This window comes from Musca domestica, unplaced genomic scaffold, assembly GCF_030504385.1.
Source record: "Musca domestica strain aabys unplaced genomic scaffold, Musca_domestica.polishedcontigs.V.1.1 55, whole genome shotgun sequence".
In the NCBI taxonomy this organism is placed as follows: Eukaryota; Metazoa; Arthropoda; class Insecta; order Diptera; family Muscidae; genus Musca; species Musca domestica.
In genome coordinates, this window is record NW_026712355.1 from 4,645,257 (window position 1) to 4,668,392 (window position 23,136).

The 23,136-nt window shown below is 37.0% G+C and overlaps 4 protein-coding genes across 4 annotated transcripts; 2 read left to right on the forward strand and 2 right to left on the reverse strand.

Annotated features, from left to right (window-relative positions):
* Positions 1–1,450: 1,450 nt before the first annotated feature.
* On the reverse strand, positions 1,451–3,137 carry LOC101901425 (protein FAM98B). The gene has a single exon (XM_005184815.4). The coding sequence runs from the start codon at positions 3,009–3,011 to the stop codon at positions 1,587–1,589; it is 1,425 nt and encodes a 474-aa protein (XP_005184872.1). The 5' UTR covers positions 3,012–3,137; the 3' UTR covers positions 1,451–1,586.
* Positions 3,138–4,724: 1,587 nt separating this feature from the next.
* On the forward strand, positions 4,725–7,476 carry LOC101901093 (exocyst complex component 6). Its single transcript, XM_005184813.4, has 3 exons — positions 4,725–4,911; positions 5,001–6,091; positions 6,148–7,476. The coding sequence occupies exons 1-3, from the start codon at positions 4,836–4,838 to the stop codon at positions 7,252–7,254; spliced, it is 2,274 nt and encodes a 757-aa protein (XP_005184870.2). The 5' UTR covers positions 4,725–4,835; the 3' UTR covers positions 7,255–7,476.
* Positions 7,477–11,224: 3,748 nt separating this feature from the next.
* Positions 11,225–17,067, reverse strand: LOC101900913 (TBC1 domain family member 22B). Its single transcript, XM_059128557.1, has 8 exons — positions 16,318–17,067; positions 15,931–16,183; positions 15,372–15,549; positions 14,542–14,703; positions 14,289–14,475; positions 13,909–14,091; positions 13,626–13,849; positions 11,225–12,195 (listed from the first exon to the last, which is right to left on the reverse strand). Exons 1-8 carry the CDS (start codon positions 16,763–16,765, stop codon positions 12,061–12,063), a joined length of 1,770 nt encoding a protein of 589 aa, XP_058984540.1. The 5' UTR covers positions 16,766–17,067; the 3' UTR covers positions 11,225–12,060.
* Positions 17,068–18,860: 1,793 nt separating this feature from the next.
* LOC131805410 (uncharacterized) lies at positions 18,861–22,478 on the forward strand. The gene is made up of 6 exons (XM_059128543.1): positions 18,861–19,146; positions 19,216–19,399; positions 19,458–20,772; positions 20,833–21,037; positions 21,103–21,275; positions 21,334–22,478. The coding sequence occupies exons 1-6, from the start codon at positions 19,023–19,025 to the stop codon at positions 22,330–22,332; spliced, it is 3,000 nt and encodes a 999-aa protein (XP_058984526.1). The 5' UTR covers positions 18,861–19,022; the 3' UTR covers positions 22,333–22,478.
* The last annotated feature ends 658 nt before the right edge of the window (positions 22,479–23,136 follow it).

The window sequence follows — 23,136 nt, forward strand, 5'->3', positions numbered from 1 at the left end:
AAATTCAAAGCTAATAAATTCTTATGGGTTCTGAAAATGAGAAGATTTATAAGGAGGGAAGGATCTTCAATTCAAAATAAATTTCCTAATATTTTTGGAATTATTTTTATTGATCTCCTTCTTAGAAGATCTCCTTCTTAGTAGATCTCTCCCAGAACCAGCAAGAATGTAAGAGATTTTTTCTTTATGATATTGAAAATAAAAAAATAATAGATTCTTGCAGGATCTACAACAGAGCTGATTTGTAATGCTAATGGAAGGACCTTATAAATACGTAGCAATGGAATCTTAGTTTAAACCCCCATATAAATATCTATTTATAATAAAATATACAGGGTGAGATGAAAAAACTGCACCAAAGTCAAACGCCATAATTTTTAATTTTTTTTTTTTTTTCAATGAAATCAAAAAATTTCAGAAATAGCATCAAATTTTAGAATAGGTTCAGATTTGTTCTAATTGGTCACCTTTGGCGCGAAATATGGCCTTCAAACGGCCAATGAAACCGTCACACTCTGACCGAATGTTGTTCTGCGCTGGAAATGAAGCGAGGAACCTCATTTTGTAACCATTCTTGGATGTCACGTGCTGAGTGCGATGGTGCTTAGTCCTGTTGGAATGTCCAAGGTATGCGGCCAAAACGTTTGCGTGCCCAAGGCTTTAATACACCTTCCAGAAAATTTTCGCTATAATATTCGGCATTTATTCTGATGCCACGGTCGATTAATACGTATAAAGAGCGACCGTCGGCTGTTATGGCGTTCCACACCATCACCATGGCCGGCACTTGAGTTCTGGTGGCCAGGTGCACATTTTCAGCTGACCTCTTTGGCAAGTAAACACGATCATTTTGTTTGTTTACAAACTGCTGGAAAACGAATGTTTTCTAATCGAAGAAAACCAAATTCGACAGTTCACCCTCTTTGGCCAAGCGAAGCTCTTTTAAGTCTATTTTCTGCTTTACCCCGAGCTCATTTTTCAATATTTGCCGAATGGAAAATTGCGATATGTTAATCTCACGAGCCAGCCAGCTTCGGCCACTGCGACGCGTTTCGTTTAAGTCGCTTCTTTACTTTTCAAACCATTTCTGCTGATGTTGCTTTTTTCTTCCGTTCACTTCCTTGACGTCGGGCTACAGTACCAGTATCACGGTAACTAGCGATGGTGCGAGACACAAGATTCATTCACATTTAAATGCTGCCAAATATAAAGAAATCACACCATCACGCTTGAATTCCATCACGATTTTTTTTCGGGAATATTCTCACCAAAATGCTTTTGTACGCTTGTAAACAATATTATGAGCTGTCACTGGAATAATTTTAACGGGTGTGGGACGAGTGGCTTGTGAATGACAGCAGTCTGAAATTGGTTGCAGTTTTATCATCTCACCCTGTATGCGTAAAAATATTGAAAATGGACCCCTTGACCCAATAATAAGCATGACAAATTTATTTTCTAAATGGCATTTATTTATTTTCGTATCAGTGTAATCATCATAATAGTTATCTGTTGCAAACATCACGTAAATATAAATTTCAATATTGAATAGATCAATACAAATCTCTTTCAAATGCTAAATTCTTTTAACGTCTACCTCCACGATTATAGTTGGAATGGCCTCGATGGCCACCACCGCCGCCGCCTCTGTTGTAATTATCACCACCTCTGTTATAATTATCACCACCTCCGCCTCCTCCTCCTCTATTATAATTATCGCCACCCCGGTCACCACCACGATAATTATCATTGCCTCCCTGAGACCAGCCCGTACCCTGAACACGTCCACTGCCTTGGACCCAATGTTGTTGTTGCTGCTGTTGTTGGGGTTGAGATTGATACTGGTTGTGTTGTTGATTTTGTTGATGGCCCTGTCTTTGGGGTTGTGACGTATACTGTTGCCAGTGACCGCCGCCACCACCGCCACCTTGGCCTCCACGACCGCCACCTTGGCCACCACGTCCACCGCCACCACCTCCTCCTCGACCACCACGGAAGTTTCCACCTCCCTGAGGCCCAGAGCTACGCTGTTGCTGCCATGAAGGCATTTCAGGTGGTGGCGGGGCATGTTCATGAGCTCTACCACCACGATCGGGCACTCGACCAATAACATGTTTATGAATTTTTGATCCTGTATTTTTACGCACATTTGCCGAGCTAGTCTTTTCAATAATGGCCAAATCGGCACGAGCTGCCAACAATGCCACAATATCAGTCTCCATGCCACCATATTTATAGCGCTCCAATTCCAACAGCTTCTTTTGGAATTTTTCATCGATCTCCTTTTCACGAGATTTCATTTTATCCGACCACATAAAACTCTGTATGGTCACATCCAAACGTGTCAACAACATTTGCCTTCTCAAATTGTATTCCTCATCCAAGTCCCGGTGTATATCTTCCAGTTGTTCCCACTGTTTATCACTCAGCGACTTGGTGTTTCTAAACAATGGTTCATTAACAACACCGGGCTTCATGGTACGCATCACTTCTTCCAATTTGAAATTCAATTTATCAAAAAATGCCTTGGCCGTAATGTTCTCTGGTGGTTTTCCCAAACCCAAATCTTTGGTCAACTGTTCCAACGCCTTTGCCGTGTTTGTCTCGGTCTTGGGTATGACATAGGCCTGCTCAGCCGGCTTAAGTTTCATATACATCTTGGTAGTCATTAGCTCTGTTATCAGATAGTCCAGTAATTGCAATCTATGTTCGCGGCTCTCGAAACGATCCGACAGAGGGCCCGTAACAAAAAAGCTATACGGACAACCCAATTCTTTCAACATGGCCGACAGCTCCATGGCAAATTCACTGGGGTCATCACAGTCTTTACTCACTGATTCATCTGTTTTTCGCAATATGTGCAGTTCCTGGGCCAGCCATGCTACAACTTCGCGAAACTCGGGGCTGCGTGTACCACCCTCCAGCGCTCGTGTCAATTCATCGTTTTGCAGGCACTTTCCTTGATACGATAACGCATTCAGGGAGTCAATGACATCCAATTCGGACTCCATGTTGCAGATTCAGTCGTATATCCTTTGAGTATTTCTCAAAAATTTCTGAATCTTCTCGATAATTTCCACAAAATGTATATGTATTGAAGCCGGCTGATGCCAACAGCTATTGTGAATACAAGTGATGTCATTCACAATGCTGTTATTGGCAAATTTAATAGGGTTGCCAAGCAAGATGTTATTAAAACGTTCGCTAAAAATAATTGAGTGATGACACTTTTCCATACATTCTTTACTCGTAATCGAACACAACAGTTGTGTTCCAGTACTTTTTTAGTAGTAAAACTAGCAGAAGAGAGAACAGTTCGAAATGTCATTCTCATTTAGGTTTGCTCAAAAAATAAGGGAACGGAAAATTAGCAGAAATGCGATAAAATGTCAAAATTCCAAAAGTAAACAGCCTAAATCGAACTGGTGAAACCTTATTGAAAAGAGCGCCAACATTTAAAAAATGAGTATTGAAGACGATAAGTTAAAAATAATAATTTATAATAATAATCAATAATCTGATTCCTCATTCAGCCAGTCCTCTTCACTGCTGGAATCATCCAAAAGTGAATACATCAGTTGCTCCATATTTTCTCTTTTTGTTTTTTGCCCGACAAATATTAGCTTTTCCTTTAGTTTCCAAGTTGATCATTTTCTTTATTGAAATGTATCAATACATTTTTCAACCTTGTTAGCCCTGCCAATTAAATGTCAAATTTACAATATGCACATTTCTGCTCGGCCAAATTCATGTAGCTAAAACAAGCAGAAATGTGCACCACTCAGCGCCATTTTTTTCTCGAGAGAGCTCCAAGTTTTGCTAGTTTTTGGAGTACGGGAACGCGTTGTAGCAGAGTTAGTGCTAATTAGTACTAATTTGCAGGTTCTGGAACACAACTAACATCTTTTGATACTATTACAACATAAAAAGATGTAAACATTAAATTAAAATTAATAATAAACATTACGTTAAAAATTATTCATATTGTCTAATTTAACAAATCTGGTAGAACACATTTTCACCAGATGGATTAGCACTTATTCAAGGCGTCTGGACTAAACATGGTAGAAGAATACAGGTAGTAGCATCGACACAGCTGCTAGGACAATGAATTGTCAAATAAATTTTGAATTGACAATTTTGAATGAAAAATTATTAAAATTTGAAAAAATGGTTAAAAAATTCATCTCTTAACAACTTCTGATAGGCGTCGTAAAAGTAAATTTATAAAAATCTACTTACCTTTGAAAAATCATTTAAAAAATGTTGACATATGTTCCCAACCTGTATCCTTCTCCCATGGGAGTAACCTATAAACGGCATGGCGGTCTATATTGACGGTACGAAGGTGGAAAGTGGAACGGGAACAGGAGTTTTATGCAAGGGCCAGAACATCAGAGGCTCTTTTAAACCTACAACTGTACAGAATTCCAATCGGCAATAGTAGCTATCAAAGATATGTTGGGCATTCTCTTCATTCAAATATCAGCTGTTTTTGCTCTCTCTCTCTCTCTCTGTTTCCTATTTTTAAACACAGAAACTTTGTTTCTTTATGTCCAAGAATCTTAAATTTTTTGCCATCAATTTTGGCATTTATTAAACAATGAAATTCAGAGTGTGGACATGCCCTTTCAAATTCCAGTTATCAGCTGTTTTTGCTCTCTCCTCTTTCCCATTCGTAAAATTTTTGGTGATTCGCTCATTTCCTACGTTCACAACTTAAATGGAACGCTTTTAATTCTAGTTGTCATTTGCTAAGAAAACAATTTGTTGGATTTGTTTGTGGGTTTGCCTGGATATTTATTTAATTTTCAGTGATTCTTAAACAGCGAAACATGTCGAAAGTGACTGTCCAGGACATAGAGGCAGTGGACGATTATTGGGGTCCTACATTTCGCTCAATTTTAGAAGGTACGTGTTTTAAAAGATACCGATCTTAGATACATGACAAATCAGTTCTCATACGCCCTCTTTTCTTTGATTTGTTGGTGGGTGATTAGGTGACAACAAGGAGTCCATATCGGAACAGTTGGAGCAACGTATACGCAGCCATGACAAGGAAATTGAAAGAATTTGTAATCTTTCATATCAGGGATTTATCGATTCCATACAAGAGCTGCTGCAGGTGCGAACACAGGCACATCAGCTGGCCACTGAGGTGCAAGCGTTGGACAAATCATTGCAACAAATCAGCGCCGCCCTCATCCAGCAGGGCAATGATCTGGTTAAGGCCAGACAAATTGAATCAAATTTGGCCTCGGCCATTGATGCCCTCAAGGAATGTCTGCCTGCCTTGGAATGTTACATTCGGTTTTGCCAACAGGCTTCAAATAAACAGTACTACCAATCGCTTAGAACTCTGGAAACGCTGGAAATGCAACATTTACCCAAATTACAAAGCTATAAATTTGTCACACAAATGCGCCATGCCATACCGGTAATCAAAGAGAATATACGTCGTTCCTCGGAGGCTGATTTTCGAGAGTTCCTCGAGAATATACGTAAATTCTCACCCAAAATCGGCAAAGAGGCAATTGAACATACGAAGAAATTGCAAAAACGTGATATCAACACCATCATTGAAGATCATAAAAATTCGGTGAATAAACGTGACTCCACGGCGGATGAGGATAATCTAAGTGCCCAGGATTTAATTGATTTCTCACCCATATATCGTTGCCTCCACATCTACACGGTACTGGGTCAGCGGGAATATTTCGAAAAAGACTACCGTCAACAGCGGAAAGATCAGGCAAAACTTGTGCTCCAGCCACCACCGGGAATGCATGATAACTTGGATGCCTATAAATTGTACATATGTGCCATTGTGGGGTTCTTTGTCGTGGAAGATCATGTCAAAAATACGGCAGGTGATGTGGTAACAACCAGCTATCTGGAAGAGTTGTGGTCAACATCATTGACAAAATTTGTCAATGAAATAAGTATGAGCTCATCATCGTGTACAGATCCCAACATCTTGCTGAGAATTAAAAATCTCATTATGCTCTCCATTAATACATTCAAATGTTATGGCTATACGGTGAATGTGCTGTGGGAGTTGTTGCAAAACATGCGAGATCATTATAATGAGGTAGCTATAATGTAGAACAAATTAAATTGGAATTTTAATATATTTCTTCCTTTTAGGTTCTCCTACAACGCTGGGTCCATGTGTTCCGTGACATACTCGACAAGGAAAAATTCCTGCCCATGGTCGTGGAAAACCAAGAAGAATATGAGGCAATTATTGAACGTTTCCCCTTCCATTCGGAGCAATTGGAAAATGCCCCCTTTCCCAAGAAGTTCCCCTTTTCTCGTATGGTCCCCGAAGTCTATCATCAAGCCAAAGAATTTATGTATGCCTGTATGAAATTTGCTGAAGACTTAACCCTCTCGCCCAATGAAGTGGCTGCCATGGTACGAAAGGCTGCAAATCTCCTATTGACACGCAGCTTTAGTGGTTGTCTATCGGCCGTATTCCGAAATCCCAGTGTGGCCTTGCCGCAACTTATACAAATCATAATTGATACACAATACTTGGAAAAGGCCAGTCCATTTTTGGATGAATTTGTCTGTCACATGACCAACACTTCGAGTAGTGTTACCCAATCACATTCGGCCATGTTTCATGTGGCCCGCCAAGATGCTGAAAGGCAAGTAGGTATACGTATATGTTCGAAAATTGATGAATTCTTTGAACTATCAGAATACGATTGGATGCTGGTGGAGCCACCAGGCAAGGCATCGGCTTTTATAACTGATATGATTTCCTATATCTCCAATACCATTGAAAGTTTTGCCTCCAAACTGCCGAGCATAGCCCAGACGGCATGTCATCGTACCTGCGAACATATGGCGGAGAAAATTTGGTCTATCCTCTTCGATGATGAGGTTAAACAAATATCTAATGGGGCGTTACATCAAATCAATTTGGATTTAATGCAATGTGAATTCTTTGCCGCAAAGGATCCGGTGCCCGGACTCAAGGAAGGGGATCTAACGAAATACTTTTTAAAATGTCGCCAATTGTTGGACCTCCTAACAATGGAGGAGTGGGCCACATATCTGCATGATTATGGCACCAAAGAAGATCGTTACAATTTGGTCCATCCCCAGTCGATAATAGTCATATTGGAGAAGATACGTGAAGCCGATAGGAAGACAATGTTTTCGGGCTTGCGTAAGAATGATAAGAAAAAGCTGCTGGAAACAGTATTGAAACAATTGAAAAATTTAGCTGAACGACAAAATTAAAATTAGTTTAAATTGGGATTTTTGCAAAAATTTGGCCACACAACAACATTCCTCAGAAGAGATTTTGAGAACAAAATTTGAAAAGGAAATATTGGTATTATAAGAATTAAATAAATATTAATTTTATATGTTTGGGAGAAATATCCATAAATGTGTAACATTAGTAATAATAAGGCTTTAAAAAAGTGCAAGTTATAAATAAAATAAATTATTTAACATTTATTTTATTTTTTCTTTAAGATTTTAATGGGAATAATAGATGGAAAGTGGAGGCCTTACTTTTTCTGTTTATAAGAGTTTATTATGGCTTACTTTTGGTACAAACGGAGAGCAGAGTTTCAAGTAGCCTGTTCAAGAGTTGTTTTTCCTATTTTTTTCAAAATTCGTAATGAGAATGGTTAGTTAGAGTATCGGGAAGAAATATTTGATTTCTAGGGATGCAGTGTTCGAAAACCACAAGCAATGATAGTAGTCGATTCTGATTAGATTTTGTACATTCGAATAGCTTGAAAAAAATGTAGATCATGCCCTAAAGATGCACTGAGCACCGTGGACTGAAAAATTGCCCTCATGGGTAATTGAAAAATAAACCGAGAGTGTGTTGAGGATAGTCATGAGACTTTGGTAGAGGACGTACCAAAATGAATGGACTAATAAAAGTATTGTTTCCATCCATTTCCTTTTGGTCCAAAAAAAAGCTCCAAAAGACTATCTAATATGGACGAGTTGTATGTGTAGTGGCAAGTGTTTCATCTTGGAGATTCTTTCATAGGCTATCTTAGAAGTAATCGGAGTATATTGCCCTACGTTGGGCGCCATACTGTTTTACTTGTAAAACTGTACCCATTTTCAGAGTCATTAAAAAAATGTCCTTCAAGTTGGTTGAAAAATAAGCCGAGGGTGTGTCAAGGATAGTCGGGAGACTTTGGTGGAGGAAGTATCAACATGAATGTATTATTTCCAATCATTTCCTTTTGGCCCAAAAAAACCCTCAAAAGACTTTCCTAATACGGACGAGTTGGAGCCTTCGCTATATATCGTCATACGTTGGGCGCCATACTGTGTTAAAGGTCCCTCAATTTGGGTCTATATTGTTAGGTGTCTCATTCCAAGTGTGAAGTTTTCACCAAATATAATTTTAAGTTCGTGGGAGAGTATATTTCCTTAGGCCTCGGACCTGGTGACGCTAGCATATTAAACCATCAGTAAAATCTCACGTTGGGCGCCATATTGTTATGGATGCCCCACAGAAACACCTAAATGCAGGGTGAGATATTGAATGAATATCAAAGTGATCGACACTTTGGTATTTTTACGGTCGGAGAGCGAGCATCGGCTGTTATGGCGGCCCACACCATCACTATGGCTGGCGCTTGAGTTCTGGTGGCCAACCGAAGGTGCACATTTTCAGCTAACCTCTTTGGCAAGTAAACACGTTCATTTTGTTTGTTTACAAACTGCAGGACAACGAATGTTTTCTCATCGGAGGAAACCAAATTCGGCAGTTCACCACTTTCGGCCCAGCGAAGCAACTCATTAGCTCTTTTGAGTCTATTTTCTGTTCTTTCTGTTGCGGTGTAATTTCTTGCACTTTTTGGAATTTTTAATGGCTTTACCCCGAGCTCATTTTTTAATATTTGCCGAATGGATTATTGCTATATGTTCAGCTCACGAACCACTTTTCGGCCACTGCGACGCGGGTTTAGAACAAGTCGCTTCTTTACTTTTCGAACCATTCTTGCTGGTGTTGCTGCTGTTTTCTTCCGTCCACTTCCTTGACGTAGCGCTACGCTACCAGTATCACGGACGAGTGGCTTCGGAATGACAGCAGTCTGAAGTTGGTTGCAGTTTTTTTTCATCTCACCCTGTATTTGATATATAGCCTCAAAACTTGGCAGAACAATTTGTATTGTGTCTAGGATGGTTGGTATTGAAAATGAGATATATCGGTCCACGTTTTGGTATAGCCCCCATATAACGGTACCTCCCGATATTCGGTATTTCGATGATGTTTTCCCATATTTTCCCATGGATTTTTCTAAAACTTTGTATTTGTAGTTCACAATGGGTTCTAGCTCCGGTGGCGGAACATGTTATTTATAGCTCTACGTTTTCGTATAGCCCTCACATAATGGCACCTCCGGATATTCAGATTTTTGGCACATTTTTCCACGTATTTGCCTAAAAATGGGTATTTGTAGTTCGTAATGGGTTCTAGCTCCGGCGGCAGAACATTGAATATTTAGCTTTGCGTTTTCCTATAGCGTACATATTACGATACCCACCGATATTCGGTATTTTGATAATCCTAGTCACATTTACCCACGATTTTTTCTTTAAAATTTGGCATTTACAACTCGTAATAGATAACAATCGTTGTAATATAAAGTTGTCTATATAGGCACCCGTTTTGGTATAGATCCATATAACGGCCTCACTTTATGGTTTTTGATAAGTTTACCAGCTTTATCCAAATTGCCTCACTGGTATTTGTAGTTTAAAATGGAATACGTTTGAATTCAGATATTTTTATACAAAAATGTTTTCTTTACCCAAAGGGAGAGGGTATTAGAAGTTCGAGATTCTCTGATAAGATATTAGATTGCCGTCCTAAAGATAGATCTTCAAAATTGAATGTTGGGAGCGCCATCTATGTGTCGAAATATTAAACCGTCTTTGCTAATATAGATCTGGTAGGACTGAGATATATTCAATTCATTCTGTTACAATAGAAATGCTGCAGTAAAAAAAACCATAGCGTAGGATGCATACCAGAGGGCTGCAACGAGTATGCAAAAATTCAAGCATACTCGGTTTCTTACCTGATTTTTGTTGATGCAGTCTTTTAGTTTGATCTGAATGAAATGACCGTTTTCGCTTCGGATCGAATCGAACGCTCAGTTTGAATCACTTCACTCACAATCAAACATGAGCGTTCGAGACGGTTTGATGTGTTCAGCAATGTAAGTTGATCGAACACATGAATGTAAATGAGCAATCACAACCGTGATTGTCTTCTTTGAATCGAGTTCGCTCAGCGTCATTGTTTATTCAACCATTTAATCAAGTTAGGACAGTTTATTTTGACTTTTTTAATATTTGAAATGGAAGAATATTGTGATAGTGCGAACGAAATTGTTGCAAGTAGAAACTACACAGGTGTAGGTAAACGAAGAGGTCGAAGTTTGTGAAAAATCTTGACAAATATTGTAAAATAAAAAAAATATTTAAACATTTTTAGTTTTCTAAATACCAATTATGTGTTTCTTTATTAAAAAATTTAATTTTGTTTTTTTTTTTCAAATAAGTCACTGAAGTCTAACACGCCAAAAAACCAAATAAAACGAAAACATTGTTTAAATATAATTTGCACAAATTTTTTTATGGGGACAGCTTTTAGTTATGAAATCCTTTGTAAAATTACAATCATGATTTCGCTCAGTTTCGAACATTTGTGTTTTAATCAAATCAAATCACTCACTTAACTGGGATGAATCAAACCGACAAGACTCCTCATAGATGATCGACCCGTTATGAACAATTCAACATAAGTTCGTAAACAAATAACTCATGTGAGCTGTTTGATTGCGATCACAAAACTTCGATCAATACATGTTTGATCACAACTTTTTCGTTTGGCTTGAGTTACTCGAATGAACATGTTGCATCTGACCGACTGATTGAGTTTGATTGTATTTCCACTGTGTGTGATCAAGCCTACTCGATCATACTCATTGCAGCCCTCTGATGCATACGACCACCGTATTATACAGTATGATTAAGGGCCTGCCGGGAGATCTTACATGAATAGAGTGTGGTTATTGTTCCGAATATTTTCAAAAAACCTCTTTAGGCTGAGAGAATAAAATAGGTTTCTTATGGACTCCAAAAGGAATTTGTCAGTCAAGCGGTCTTCCATAATTAGAATACCTCGTTTGAAGAAAACTCCACCTCATATATTAAGAAATCGTTTGTTTTTATTTATTTATCCGTTTTTGTTTTTAATATAATATAATCTTTTATTGTATATACAAATTATTATTAATAGAGTTGTATGCGAATGTGTGTGTATATGGTTTTTTTGTGTACCTTCATTTCGTATAGTTTTTTGTTTTGTTTTTACTCATTATTTAAATGAAATAAAATTTCAAATTTTGGTTTTTGTTTCGGGATATTCTCTAATAATAGTAATAAAAATTTAAAAGTTACATAGATATCTAGTTCAATAATATAACTCTATAGATTTGCGTCCAGGATGCATATGACAAATAAGTTCTCTCGCTTTATGCTTTAAACATTTAAAATGGAAAAGATTAAAAAAAAGAAGGAAACAAACAACACAGTGGTTAAAAAATAACTACATTTTCATTGATTTAGTTTGTAATTCTAGGGATATCATTCATTCGTATTTTTTTTCTTTTAATAAAGACAAACACATTTAATTATTTATTTTGGCTTTGCACCACACACAAATGTTTTTTTTCGTTTTGTGTTTTTGGGGGGTAAGATGTTGTTGCGGTATTTCTTAGATTTGACACACTACAATTAATAAACTAAGGTAGCTTTAAGCTTTGTAATATATAACTAGGTCTATTTTGTTTATATGTATTATTTAATAAATTGTTGTTGTGTTTGTTTTTTGTTGTGTTTGTTTCTCATCCAAAATGTAGTTTAAATAATATGGATTTCCAATTGTTGTTTTCTTTGCGCTTTGCTCGCTTCTATTTTTGGGAGTCACGTTTCCTTGCTAGCTCGTTTGCTGTTTAGTTTTCTCTAAGTGGACACATACATATATTGGCGTTGATGTCAACTTTTGGCTTCCAGGTGCTTGGGTGCATCGGCATAGGTGAATTTGAGTCGAAATGCTTCGGCAACCAAGACATTGATTTGACGATCAGACCAATTGTGTGTAGGCAGATTTTGTAGCAGTAATAAAAGGCCCTAGAAGGAGAACGAAAAAAAGGGGATTATTGATAAGAAACAATAGCCGGTAATTTAAAAAGCATGTAAAACAAGTAAAACGGCAGTGAATACCCTCCACCATTTGGAACGAATCTGGAAATTTTCAAAAAATAAAATCCGTTAAAAATTCTGTTAAAATCCTAAAAATACCGAATAAAGCGGTTATATATAGGGTTCTCTACGACGTGGGCCTACATAGACTTTTTAGACATCAGCAGAAATGGTTCGAATATAAAAAAGTGACTTGATTGATACCCGCGTCTCAGTGGTCTAAAAATAGCTCGTGAGCTGAACATATCGCAATATTCCATTCGGCAAAGATTGAAAAATGAGCTCGGGGTAAAGCCATTGAAATTCCAAAAAGTGCTAGCACTTACTCCGCAACAGAATGAAACAAGACTCAAAAGAGCTAAAGTGTTTCTCGCTAAATATATTCTGGAGGGTGTATTAAAACCTTGGGCACGCAAACATTTTAACGGAGGACTCAGCACCATCGCACTCAACACGCGCCACCCAATAATAGTTACAAAATGAGGTTCCTCGCTTAATTTCCTGCGGTCAATGGCCACCAAAATCTCCGGATACCAATTCGTTGGACTATTGTGTTGAGTATTTTGGAAAGCAAGGTTGGCACTAAAAAATACCAAAATATCGATCACCACAAGCAAGCGCTTCGCCGAGAATGGACCAAAATACCGCAGAGCAACATTCGGGCAGCGTGTGACGGTTTCATTGGCCATAATTCGTGCCAAAGGTGACCAATTCGAACAAATATAAACATATTCTAAAATTTGATGATATTTCCGACATTTTTGCTTTCATTCAATAAAATTTAGAAAAAGCGTAAAAATTATGCCGTTTTTTATCTCACCCTTTAGGTATTGGAAATTGTGACCCTTTATGTAGGAGGTACTTGATGGAGTGGACCGGCATTGTCCATTTTCACACCTGACCTAGCACTGATGCAAATATAATGATTTGCAAAGTTGGAGCAAAATCGGATAATTCTTTCTCTTTCTGTGAAGTCAATTATTTTCTTTTGAACATTTTGACATTTTGTGTGGGAGGTACCAGAAGGAGTGGACCGATATTGCCCATCTCCGAACTCGATCTGAGCTTGACAATAATATTACGATGTACCAAGTTTGGATCAAATCGGATACTATCATCGAGAGTTATCGTGCGCACCAGCCAGTCAGACGGACGAACATCGCCAAATCGACTCCAAATGTCCTGAAATGGATTTGCTCCAAAGAGACCTAGGGTCTAAAACCGTGATTTCAATGAGGCACCTTTTTGGCCTTATCAAATGATGTATACCCTCTCTAGCCATATCGCTGAGGGTATAAAAATTATTGTTACTTTGTCCATTCTCAACACAGTTGTGTGGGTGTATCCTTATATCTCACCTGAAAATCAACTTGTTGCATCAATTGCTCTTTCCAGTGCAACAAAAAGGCAGCACAAACATATAAATGAAACAATGCAAAACCATCGGATTCGGCCAAATATGTATCCCATAAACGTATTGTACAATGCAGAGGCAATTCGCGAGTTAATAGGTTATTCATCCAACGAAATGAGAATTGTAAATAATCCACACCATGTTGTTGTAAGTGACGATGGAGATTTCCTACAGAAAAGAATTAAAAATGTAAAAAGTTAAAATGATTTTAAATTTCAGTAACCTACCATCTATTCTTTGTATTAGATCCTTTAATTGATTCACTTTCTCCTGGATACCCAATTGAGCAAATATATAATTATCCTGTATGCAATCGAGGAATTTTGATAGACACCAAAAGGCATCGGCTTCAATGGCATCACGAATTTCAACCGATAATGAGTCCATATTGAATTTTTCGATATCAGTTCCTGGAACAACAAAATTAAAGGGAAAAATGTATTAACATTCAACTGTGAGATGTAAAGCTTAAAGCTGAGAATACATAACACACTTTTTTGACTGGCTTCTTCCCCTAAGCTCCTTTTATCTTTTCCGAAGAAGCCAGCCGTTGACTTTAGACAGACAAAAACGCGTTTTATGTATTCTCATCTTAAGAATACCATACCTGGTGGTAAATTCTCTTGTAAAAATACAATAAAAAATGGTGTAACCAAATCGTTAATCCCTTGAACATAGCCCGAGGCCGGATGCCGTATCGACCATATGAACAGAATCCTTTCGAACATTTCTTGCACCAGTTTTTGTTGGAAGAGTGCTATTTGGGGATTCATACGTGGCACATCAATGTGAATCTGTAACAAAAAAGGGAGTTTTTATTATCAATTGTAACTAATTTAAAAACGATTTTTAAAACTCACCTGTCTGTATGTATCCTGTTGCGATTCATCGGGACTGTCGACCCTAAAGTAATTGTGTCTTAAGTCTTGATAATTTTGTCGTTTACTTTCCAGCACACCATTGCGTCGTTCGCCAGAAGGTGGTAAATATTTCGATAATAGACGCCAACTTATGGCACGCATCTGGAAAGGCAAAAAAGGTAAATAAGTAAATAGGTAAACACACAAATAAAAAAATAAATAAAAAAGAAACACAAAAAAACTACGATATCTCAAAAAAGGGCCAACAAAAGAATAAAATTTTTCCAATAGAACAGAAGAGATTTTTGAAGAAAAGACTTATATAGTGAAGATAGCTTTAGGTTAAAGTTTTACTCCAAATGTCGTGAAACGGATTTGATCCAAAGGAAAATAGGCTCTAAAAACGTTACTTCGATGGGACGCCTTTTGGCCTTATCCAATGATATATATCCTCTGTAACCATATGGCTACAGAGGGCATAAAAATGGGAAAGGGGTCCCTGTATAAACAAATGTAAGAGGATATTGTATGGCACTGAAGTATTTTCACATATCGCTATGTCCACTTCATATTCTTGGCTACACCATGTGGTTTGGTAAATATTGCTGGGGTCTATACGAAACAAATTCAAAGGTCAGTTTGGTTTGAAAGCAATTTCACGATGTTGAATGCGGAACCCTCAAATTATACATGTTCTGCAATATGTTGGTAATGGATACATTGAGACATATATTTTTCTGTTATTTGATGAAACAATATTTTTGGCACACTAATTGATTAATAGAATCATTCAATTATTATTGAAAACCAAAATGCTTGAGAATACCCACCTTTCTAGGAATACCAGACCAGCTTAGCTTCTTTAAAGCAACTAAATCCAATAGCGGTGAATCCAATAAAACTTGGAATTTTTCAATTTTTGTTTCATATTCGGAGTCCTGAGAATTCGAGGTAAACTTTTGTAACTGTGGACGTCCAGGCAATGCTTGAATATGGCGAATACGAGGTCTAGAAGAAAAAAGAAAAAATGGGCGCATTGAATTAAAAATACTTTTAAATTATGGAAAAATTCTTCAAGGCAGCTGAACTTTGAGGTCAGCCTTTAATTACATAATCAGTTTATTTGAAATAGAAGAGGAGGACCACTAAAATTTGACACCAAACATTTACTGAATACTGTTTTCAAAATCAAAAAGATCGAGGTATCAGACTTTCACAACAACGAATAAAATAAATATTTAATTTTCTGCTAAAGGTGATGGGTCAGTTTTACACTCAAAATAAGCTTCAATTGCCTTCAATTCTATTATTACTAGACAATTAAAAAACTGAGATTTGTTAACAAATTATTTAAAATTACACAATAGTTCTCAAATATTCATTACTTACCTTATTTCATCTGATTCTGGCGTTTTCAAATCCTTTTGCATTGATTTTGCTGTTGTACTCTCCGGATTCTTAACAGCATTATCCATCGAATTGTGAGTCTCATTGGCCGTATTATTGTTACACGTCATTGTATTCGGAGCTGTTGCACCGCCCGCTGATATGCCACCGCTGTTTGTTGTCATTGTTGACGATTTATGAACTTCAATGACATTTTGAGCCAATGTTTGTGAAACTTGACGTGATATTCGGGGATCTAAATGGAAAGAAGCAAGAAAAAAAAACAGTTATCTTTCACAAAAAATCTTAAAAACATTGCTTATCTTTTATTATATGACACTAAGTGCCACAAATTAATTAAAACAATTTTAAAACCCTCCTAAAAATTACCGGTTTTATGGATGGGTGCCGAAGATTCATCTGATACATTGGTTCCTCTATTGTTAAATTGGTGCTGTTGTTGTTGTTGCGTGGCATTCGATATTATGCAAAATTCATCATCACCCGTGTCCCAGGCATCACTGACGGAATTTTGGTAATCACGAAAGGTTGCCATCATACCGCCACTGTGACCAACCCCAGCTACCTTACCAGACAAAGTACTGGTGTCACGTTTTGGACTTGGTCGACCAGGCACAACCCTGTTACTATTCTTCCAAAAGGAGTTAGTGCTACTTGTTGTTGTTGTCACTGTTGTGGTGGATAGTTGTTGAATTTGATGTTGTTGCTGCTGCTGGGTAATTGAGGAGGATGATAACGATAATGATTTGTTGGCTTGCGTTGATGTGTTTGCTAAATTTGTTGTTGTTTTCGTGTTGTTGTCTGCATTATTGTCCATATCCAGCGTAATTGTTGTTGGATTAGTGAAAAGTGCAATTCTTTTCGGTGTCTCTCGATACGGCGGCTGCGACTTCAACTACTGCTGCTGCTGATGTTATTACACTTTATTTTGATGAACTTCCCTATCGTTCTATTTTCTATATCTCAGCATGACTTTAGTGAAAGAAGTTATGGCCGAATCTTTGAATTTGATTTTCGTCAATTATTAGGATAATATTATAGGGTAAAAATTGTATTTTTTATATTTTCTAAAGACCTAAATAAATATAAATTTCTTTAAACAGCATAGGGATGTGAAAATCGACAATGAACTAAAGGTGACAAGCAATCGATGTCAATATCGATAGCATCGTTACTTTCTTTTTAAGGTGAAATCGATTGATACTTTTCTATTTCCCATTATCGTACGAAATGGTGAAAGTAAATGTAATCAAGGTGTAATAAAAAATTAGTTGTACATCAGCTGATTATAATTTTATGTTTGTATTTATTGTTTGTAATAATAAAAAAGAAAGATTAAATAATGTTTGCTATTAAAGAATTTTAGCAAATGCTCTGTTCCAGAACATGCAAGAATCTACTTTTTTTGCATTTTTTTCGATATCATAAAGGGAAAATCGGTTATAGAAGACTGACCAGAACTTAAAAAAAAGTAATAATAAATAAATAAAAGGTACAAATTGAGTTTAGCTCTAGCTGGCGGAAAATTCTGCAATTTTTCTTGTTATCCTAATCACAGCGATCATTTTTTTCAATCAGCACTTCTCGAGATATGGGGTTTCAAGGCAAAAAATACCCTTTTTACTTTGTATTTCTAAACAAATAATCGAAATAAAAACTTAAAAATGTTACTACAGGTTGGTTTTTGTACCCTGGTTACAAAAATAAAACATGTCCATACTCCCCAAATATAGGATTCTACAATTAAAAAAGCATAAAATCCGTTGGTCTGCTCCAAAACTACAGAAACAAAAAAGGTTTTTACTACGGTAACCGATTTTCCCTTTATGATACCGAAACAAAATTGCAAATCTGGTAGATTATTGTAAGTTCTGGAACTGAGAATTTTGGCATTCATTTGGTATCTCATGAATAAATGATCCAATGTTACTTCAACTGAAGTGGGTTCATCTGTATAGACATGAGCTTTAACATAACCCCACAAAAATAGTCTGAAGGCATAAAATCGCATAGCAAATTGACTGGTTGCCACCCAATAAGTCCATTATTTACGCGTGCTGTGTGGTATATGACACCGTCTTGTTGAAACCACATGTCATGCAAGTCAAGCTCTTGCGTTTTGGTTAAAACAAAAGTTGGATATCATCTCACGGTAGCGCTTACCATTCACAGTTAAGTTACGATTTGCAGTATTTTTGTAGAAATTAGGTCCAATGATGCCACCAGCCTATAAGCCGCACCAAACTGTTAATTATTCAAAATGTGTTAGTACCTTTTGCAATGCATCTGGCGAATCTTCATTCCAAAATTCAATTCTACTTATTTACGTACCCATGGAACTAAAAATGAACTTCGTCGCAAAATAGTAGAAGTGCGTGACGACCTTTCTTAACCGAGTACGTATTTTGATAAAAAAAATGCAATGCAAGAATCTACTAGTTTTGCAATTTTTTTGATATCATAATTGAAAAAAAAAATGCTATCGTAGTAAAAAATTTAAATTCTTGTAGTTCTGGAACAGTGCTTTTAATTAACATTTATTTTCATCTATAAAATTTTTAATTTCACTTTTACCTAGAAGGAGACTTGATTCCCTGGCCATTCTTCTCCGAACTTTTTATATATTTACATGACTAATATTTGCTTTGTTTCTTTGCGATATCGAAGAAAATTGCAAAACTAGTAGAATCTTGCAGGTTCTGGAGCACAGCAACTATATTCCGTTGATTTTTTGCTTTAAAAATTTATTGTCGTTTATTTTTTAATGTATAAAAATAACGGCCTACACAACTCAATATATTGCCTTGTTTTCCATACATTTTTCCCTGTGTTATCATTCCTAAATGAAAGATCGATTAATTATCGACAAACCGCCATAAGGCAATTCCCACTTATAGATCCCTAAATTATATTTGTTGTCAGCAGAAGACAGGCAAACTCACATTGATTAGGAGTATTTCGGTCAGCTCAATTGAATTTCATCAGCTACACACCATTTGCCGGGCTCTCATCCATGTCCACATTTAAATAATATGCTGACCATAATATTCTAAGAGAATTTTGATACCAAAAAAATGGAGCAACAACAACAGGTGCTTAAACGTTTACAACGCATATTTGATATTCTCCTTCAGGAAAATTTTACTCCCACAAACAATGTTTACTTTGAAAAGCTCATAACACACTTATCGGAAAAAGGTAAGATTGCAAGTTTTCGGTGATCGTTTTTTGTTGTTGCTTAACTTCTCTATGATGATATTATTCTAGACAATTTGTATGTGTTGCAAGCACCATTTGCCATAGAATGGGTGGACAAGTGTATGGCCATATTGACGGAGGATTTTGGTAAGATCAATCCGAAGGTGACATCGTTCATGTTGAACTTTTGCAGTCTAATGTCAAAAAATGAATGGGTGCTGGTGATGTTGCGCGAAAGGCAGATAATGGACAAGTAAGTGAGGATTATTGATAATGGAAGATATTAAATCTCTTGTGTATTTTACTTGCAGGGCTCTTTTCATTATTGAGACAAGTAAGAATCGCTTTAATCCCTCCATTAAACTGGGCTGTACCCGCCTGTTGGCCTCGATATCACGTTACAGCATGGGCATGGCTTACATTCGTCACAAAAAGTGTTGGCAATATTTGTTGGAGCTTTGCAATCGTGATCACACTCTGTATGTGGTGAGAGAAGCCCGCCATTTACTCTATTCAATTATCTACACTTTCTCGGTAAAGGCCAAGGATGAACAAGCGGTATTGGAGATATTACATGAGATAGTGAGGCCAATACAAGAGAATGTCTTCAAAGTGGGAACGGAGAGTATAATGGTAAATGTTGATGACTCCGAATTGCAACACAAAATGTCCTCCACACTGGATTTGTTGTCGTATTTGTTCGAACAAACGCTGGAGTCCGAGGAGAAAACAAATATTGCAAATTTGTGTCAAACTCATCACAATTTAGAGCTGACCATATGGAAGTTGGTGGAGATGACACAGAACACTTCATTCCTGTATAAAATCCTTCACACCTTGACAAGCCTGAATTTTGCCACATTGGTACAGGATCAGTGGGATGAGGGGACGATAACACCGGAACACTTTAATCGTTTCGGTTTGAATTTCTATAATACCATGAAATTCTGTGTGACTCGGACCAAATTGTTAAATTGCATTAAAATAGCGGAACTCTATCATGTGCTGTGGAAGAAGCTGGGCAGTCGTGCCCCAACGGAAATACAAATTGAAACTGAGAGAGTTAAATTTGAAAATCAATTGATAACATTTCAGTTAATGCCTTTGTTGTTTCTGCTACGTTCCGGCAGCCTTCGTAAGGAGGAACTTTTCGATAATTATCTCATGAAATTGTTTGAAATATCCTGTGAACACACCCTGCGCATATGCTATAGGTTTCGTGATGCCATTATACCCTCGGAAAATTCATCGCTGGTGATTGTGGCCGATTTGGCCTATAAGGCCATACATGGCATCTTGTCAATGCAGAACATCTTGGAACGGGAACAGGCCATATTGGTGTTCCAGGCCATGATATATGCCATGAAAGAGTTTATCGGTGATTCGAATACAATGTACAGTGAGGAGAGGAAACCTGAATATGGTAGCCCACCAATCTCGGACACATTTCCCAACTGGGTGGGCCTGGAGTTCATGGTGACAATACCGAATGTTTTGAATGCCATCCTTAGTGGTTTGCAGACACTAATCAAGCGTTATCGAATATCCTGGAAGGAGAGCATTGAAACAACCTGTGTCGTCAATATGGTAGCTGTGATATTGGAAAATCCAAATTTAACTGAAGCTGTAAGTGAGGCACCCTTGGTAAAATGTTGCAGGATTATTTTTATGTTTAACTCTTTTCAGTCTACCGTTCAAGCCCTGAAGCTAATACAACTTTCCATAGAACATTTCTTATCACCCAATATGGCCTTGTTGGTGGATAATCTGCAGGGCTCGGGTTTGGTGTGTTTGGGTCCAATTATTGTGAAACGATTTCATGACATTTCCTGGGAAGTAAGAGACAGTACGTTGGAGTTGACCACGTCCATTGCAAGCATTAGCAGAGTTAGTAAGTATTTCACAAATCGAAAGCGAGGCTCTTTTTAAAATTGCAAATAAATTTTTTGTTTTCAGAATTTCCAGCATTCCAAAATTTCCTCTATGAGGCCAAAATGTGTCCCATTATCCTGCAAATGGCCAAGAATGATCAAGAAGCCTATGTCAGGGCCTCGGCCTTAAAGTGTCTATCCAAAATGGTGATGATAAATGTTATTTGGGAAAATGATTTGAACAACAATGACTTGTTGGTATGGTCCCCAAAATTAATGGAAAAATTTAAGTATTTTAATTTCTGGTTTTCTGCAGGAACATTTATTCACCGTTTTGTTCAATGAAAGCGAGGGCATAGTACGCAAAGAGGCCGTCAAGACCCTGGGCATTATCTACGACAATCGCAAGATACCACCACAATATATGGACACCCTCTACTCCACATTAACACATTGTCTTCTCTTCGATCTGCATTGGGAGGTTAAGGTAGAGGTACTGCATGTCTGGGGCATGGAACTCAAACGGCAATTCACCAATCAAGGCATGATCGATGGCACTTTCCCCACTGTGACATTTTCCAAAGAATACAAGAAAATTGTCACACTTAACGAAAAGGAAATCAAATTGAGAATCATGAAGGTGTTCCATGAACTTTCACAACGTGGCTGTTTGGGGGTGATGTTGAAATGTTTGCAAGACGATTGTGATTTGGAGGTGTTGAAGACAGCGGTATGTTTAATTCACACCCTATTGGAACAGTTAAAGAAATATAATTTCGAATCTATGATTGATGAACTGGAAAAAAGCTCCACGACCAGCTCCAATAACAGCAGTGCCAAAACCACACCAGTTTCGAGTCCAACGTCTCTGGGGCCCACAGAAGATTTAAATAATGATCTTTTCGATTTTGGTGAAAATAATAACATTGTTTTCAAGTCACCCCCAACCGCTGCGAAAGCTTCTCCCTCAACCTCGCCCGAACAAAACACCAAATCCGATGAAGCAATCGATTATATTCTAGAATCACAAGATATCAATTTATTGGTGGCACAATATGAACAAAAAATGGATCTTATGAATAATGGTATACCCCCAGAGAAGCCCACGTCCACGATTGACACAAATCTGTACAAGGCCTATACGACGGTGGGTGTGCGAGAGTTTATGCGTGCCATAAAAAGTTTAGATTTAAAAATGTTATTGAAAAATCACAACGACTGGCTATTGGGCTCAGAGAGCTTTATATCACTGTTAGATGACATACTAATTGCCATTAAATGCGAAGATGAATCCCTGTTCGCTGATTGTTATTAAGTACTGGAAAGAAATATATATTTTTTTACATATATGCAATCTTATTATTATTATTATAATTTTCTTTTTTTTTTTTGTAGTTTATACAAATTATAATGTATACTTGTATAATTTTTAAATAAAATGAAATATTTTTAAAATTATTGAAAAAAACTAATGGAGATGCATTTAAAGAAGAGATTTGATAAAGAAATCGTAAATGAGAAATTCTATAAAGAAAAGTCGGTTATCCTAGTTGACATTCTTAGAGTCTTGCAGTTCTGGAACAGAACTAAAATTTATTTTACTTAGAATAGAGAAAATTTCTGGAAAAAGTGTAATAAATTTTTGATTTTCACAAATGTTTTGAGAAAGCCCAAAATTGGAAGTTTTTTGTCCGAAAACCTAATGGATTTTTGTCTGAAGGAGCACTTCCAAAACAAATCTGTAGCAAAGAAATCTTTGGATCAGGTATTTTATGCTGCCCAAGAACAAACTACAAGGTATTTCCTGCCAATTATCTCATCCCTTGTTATGGAAATTGATTAATGTATGGAAATGTTTCTAATAAATTAATAAAATTATGTTTATTTTTCAAAAGTTCTTTCCTGTATCAGTTAGAGAAGAGATCGATAACATAATAATCGTTTCATTTACACAAAGTAATCATTCACAATAAATAAAAGATTTACCCGCCAATGATTTTTTTATAATTTAATTATATGAAGGATACCCTGTGGCACAATGTTGTTACCAAAGAATTTGTTAATAATCTTTTCCTAATCAAAAATAAAAAACGCGCTAAATTTCCCTGTGGTTGTAAAA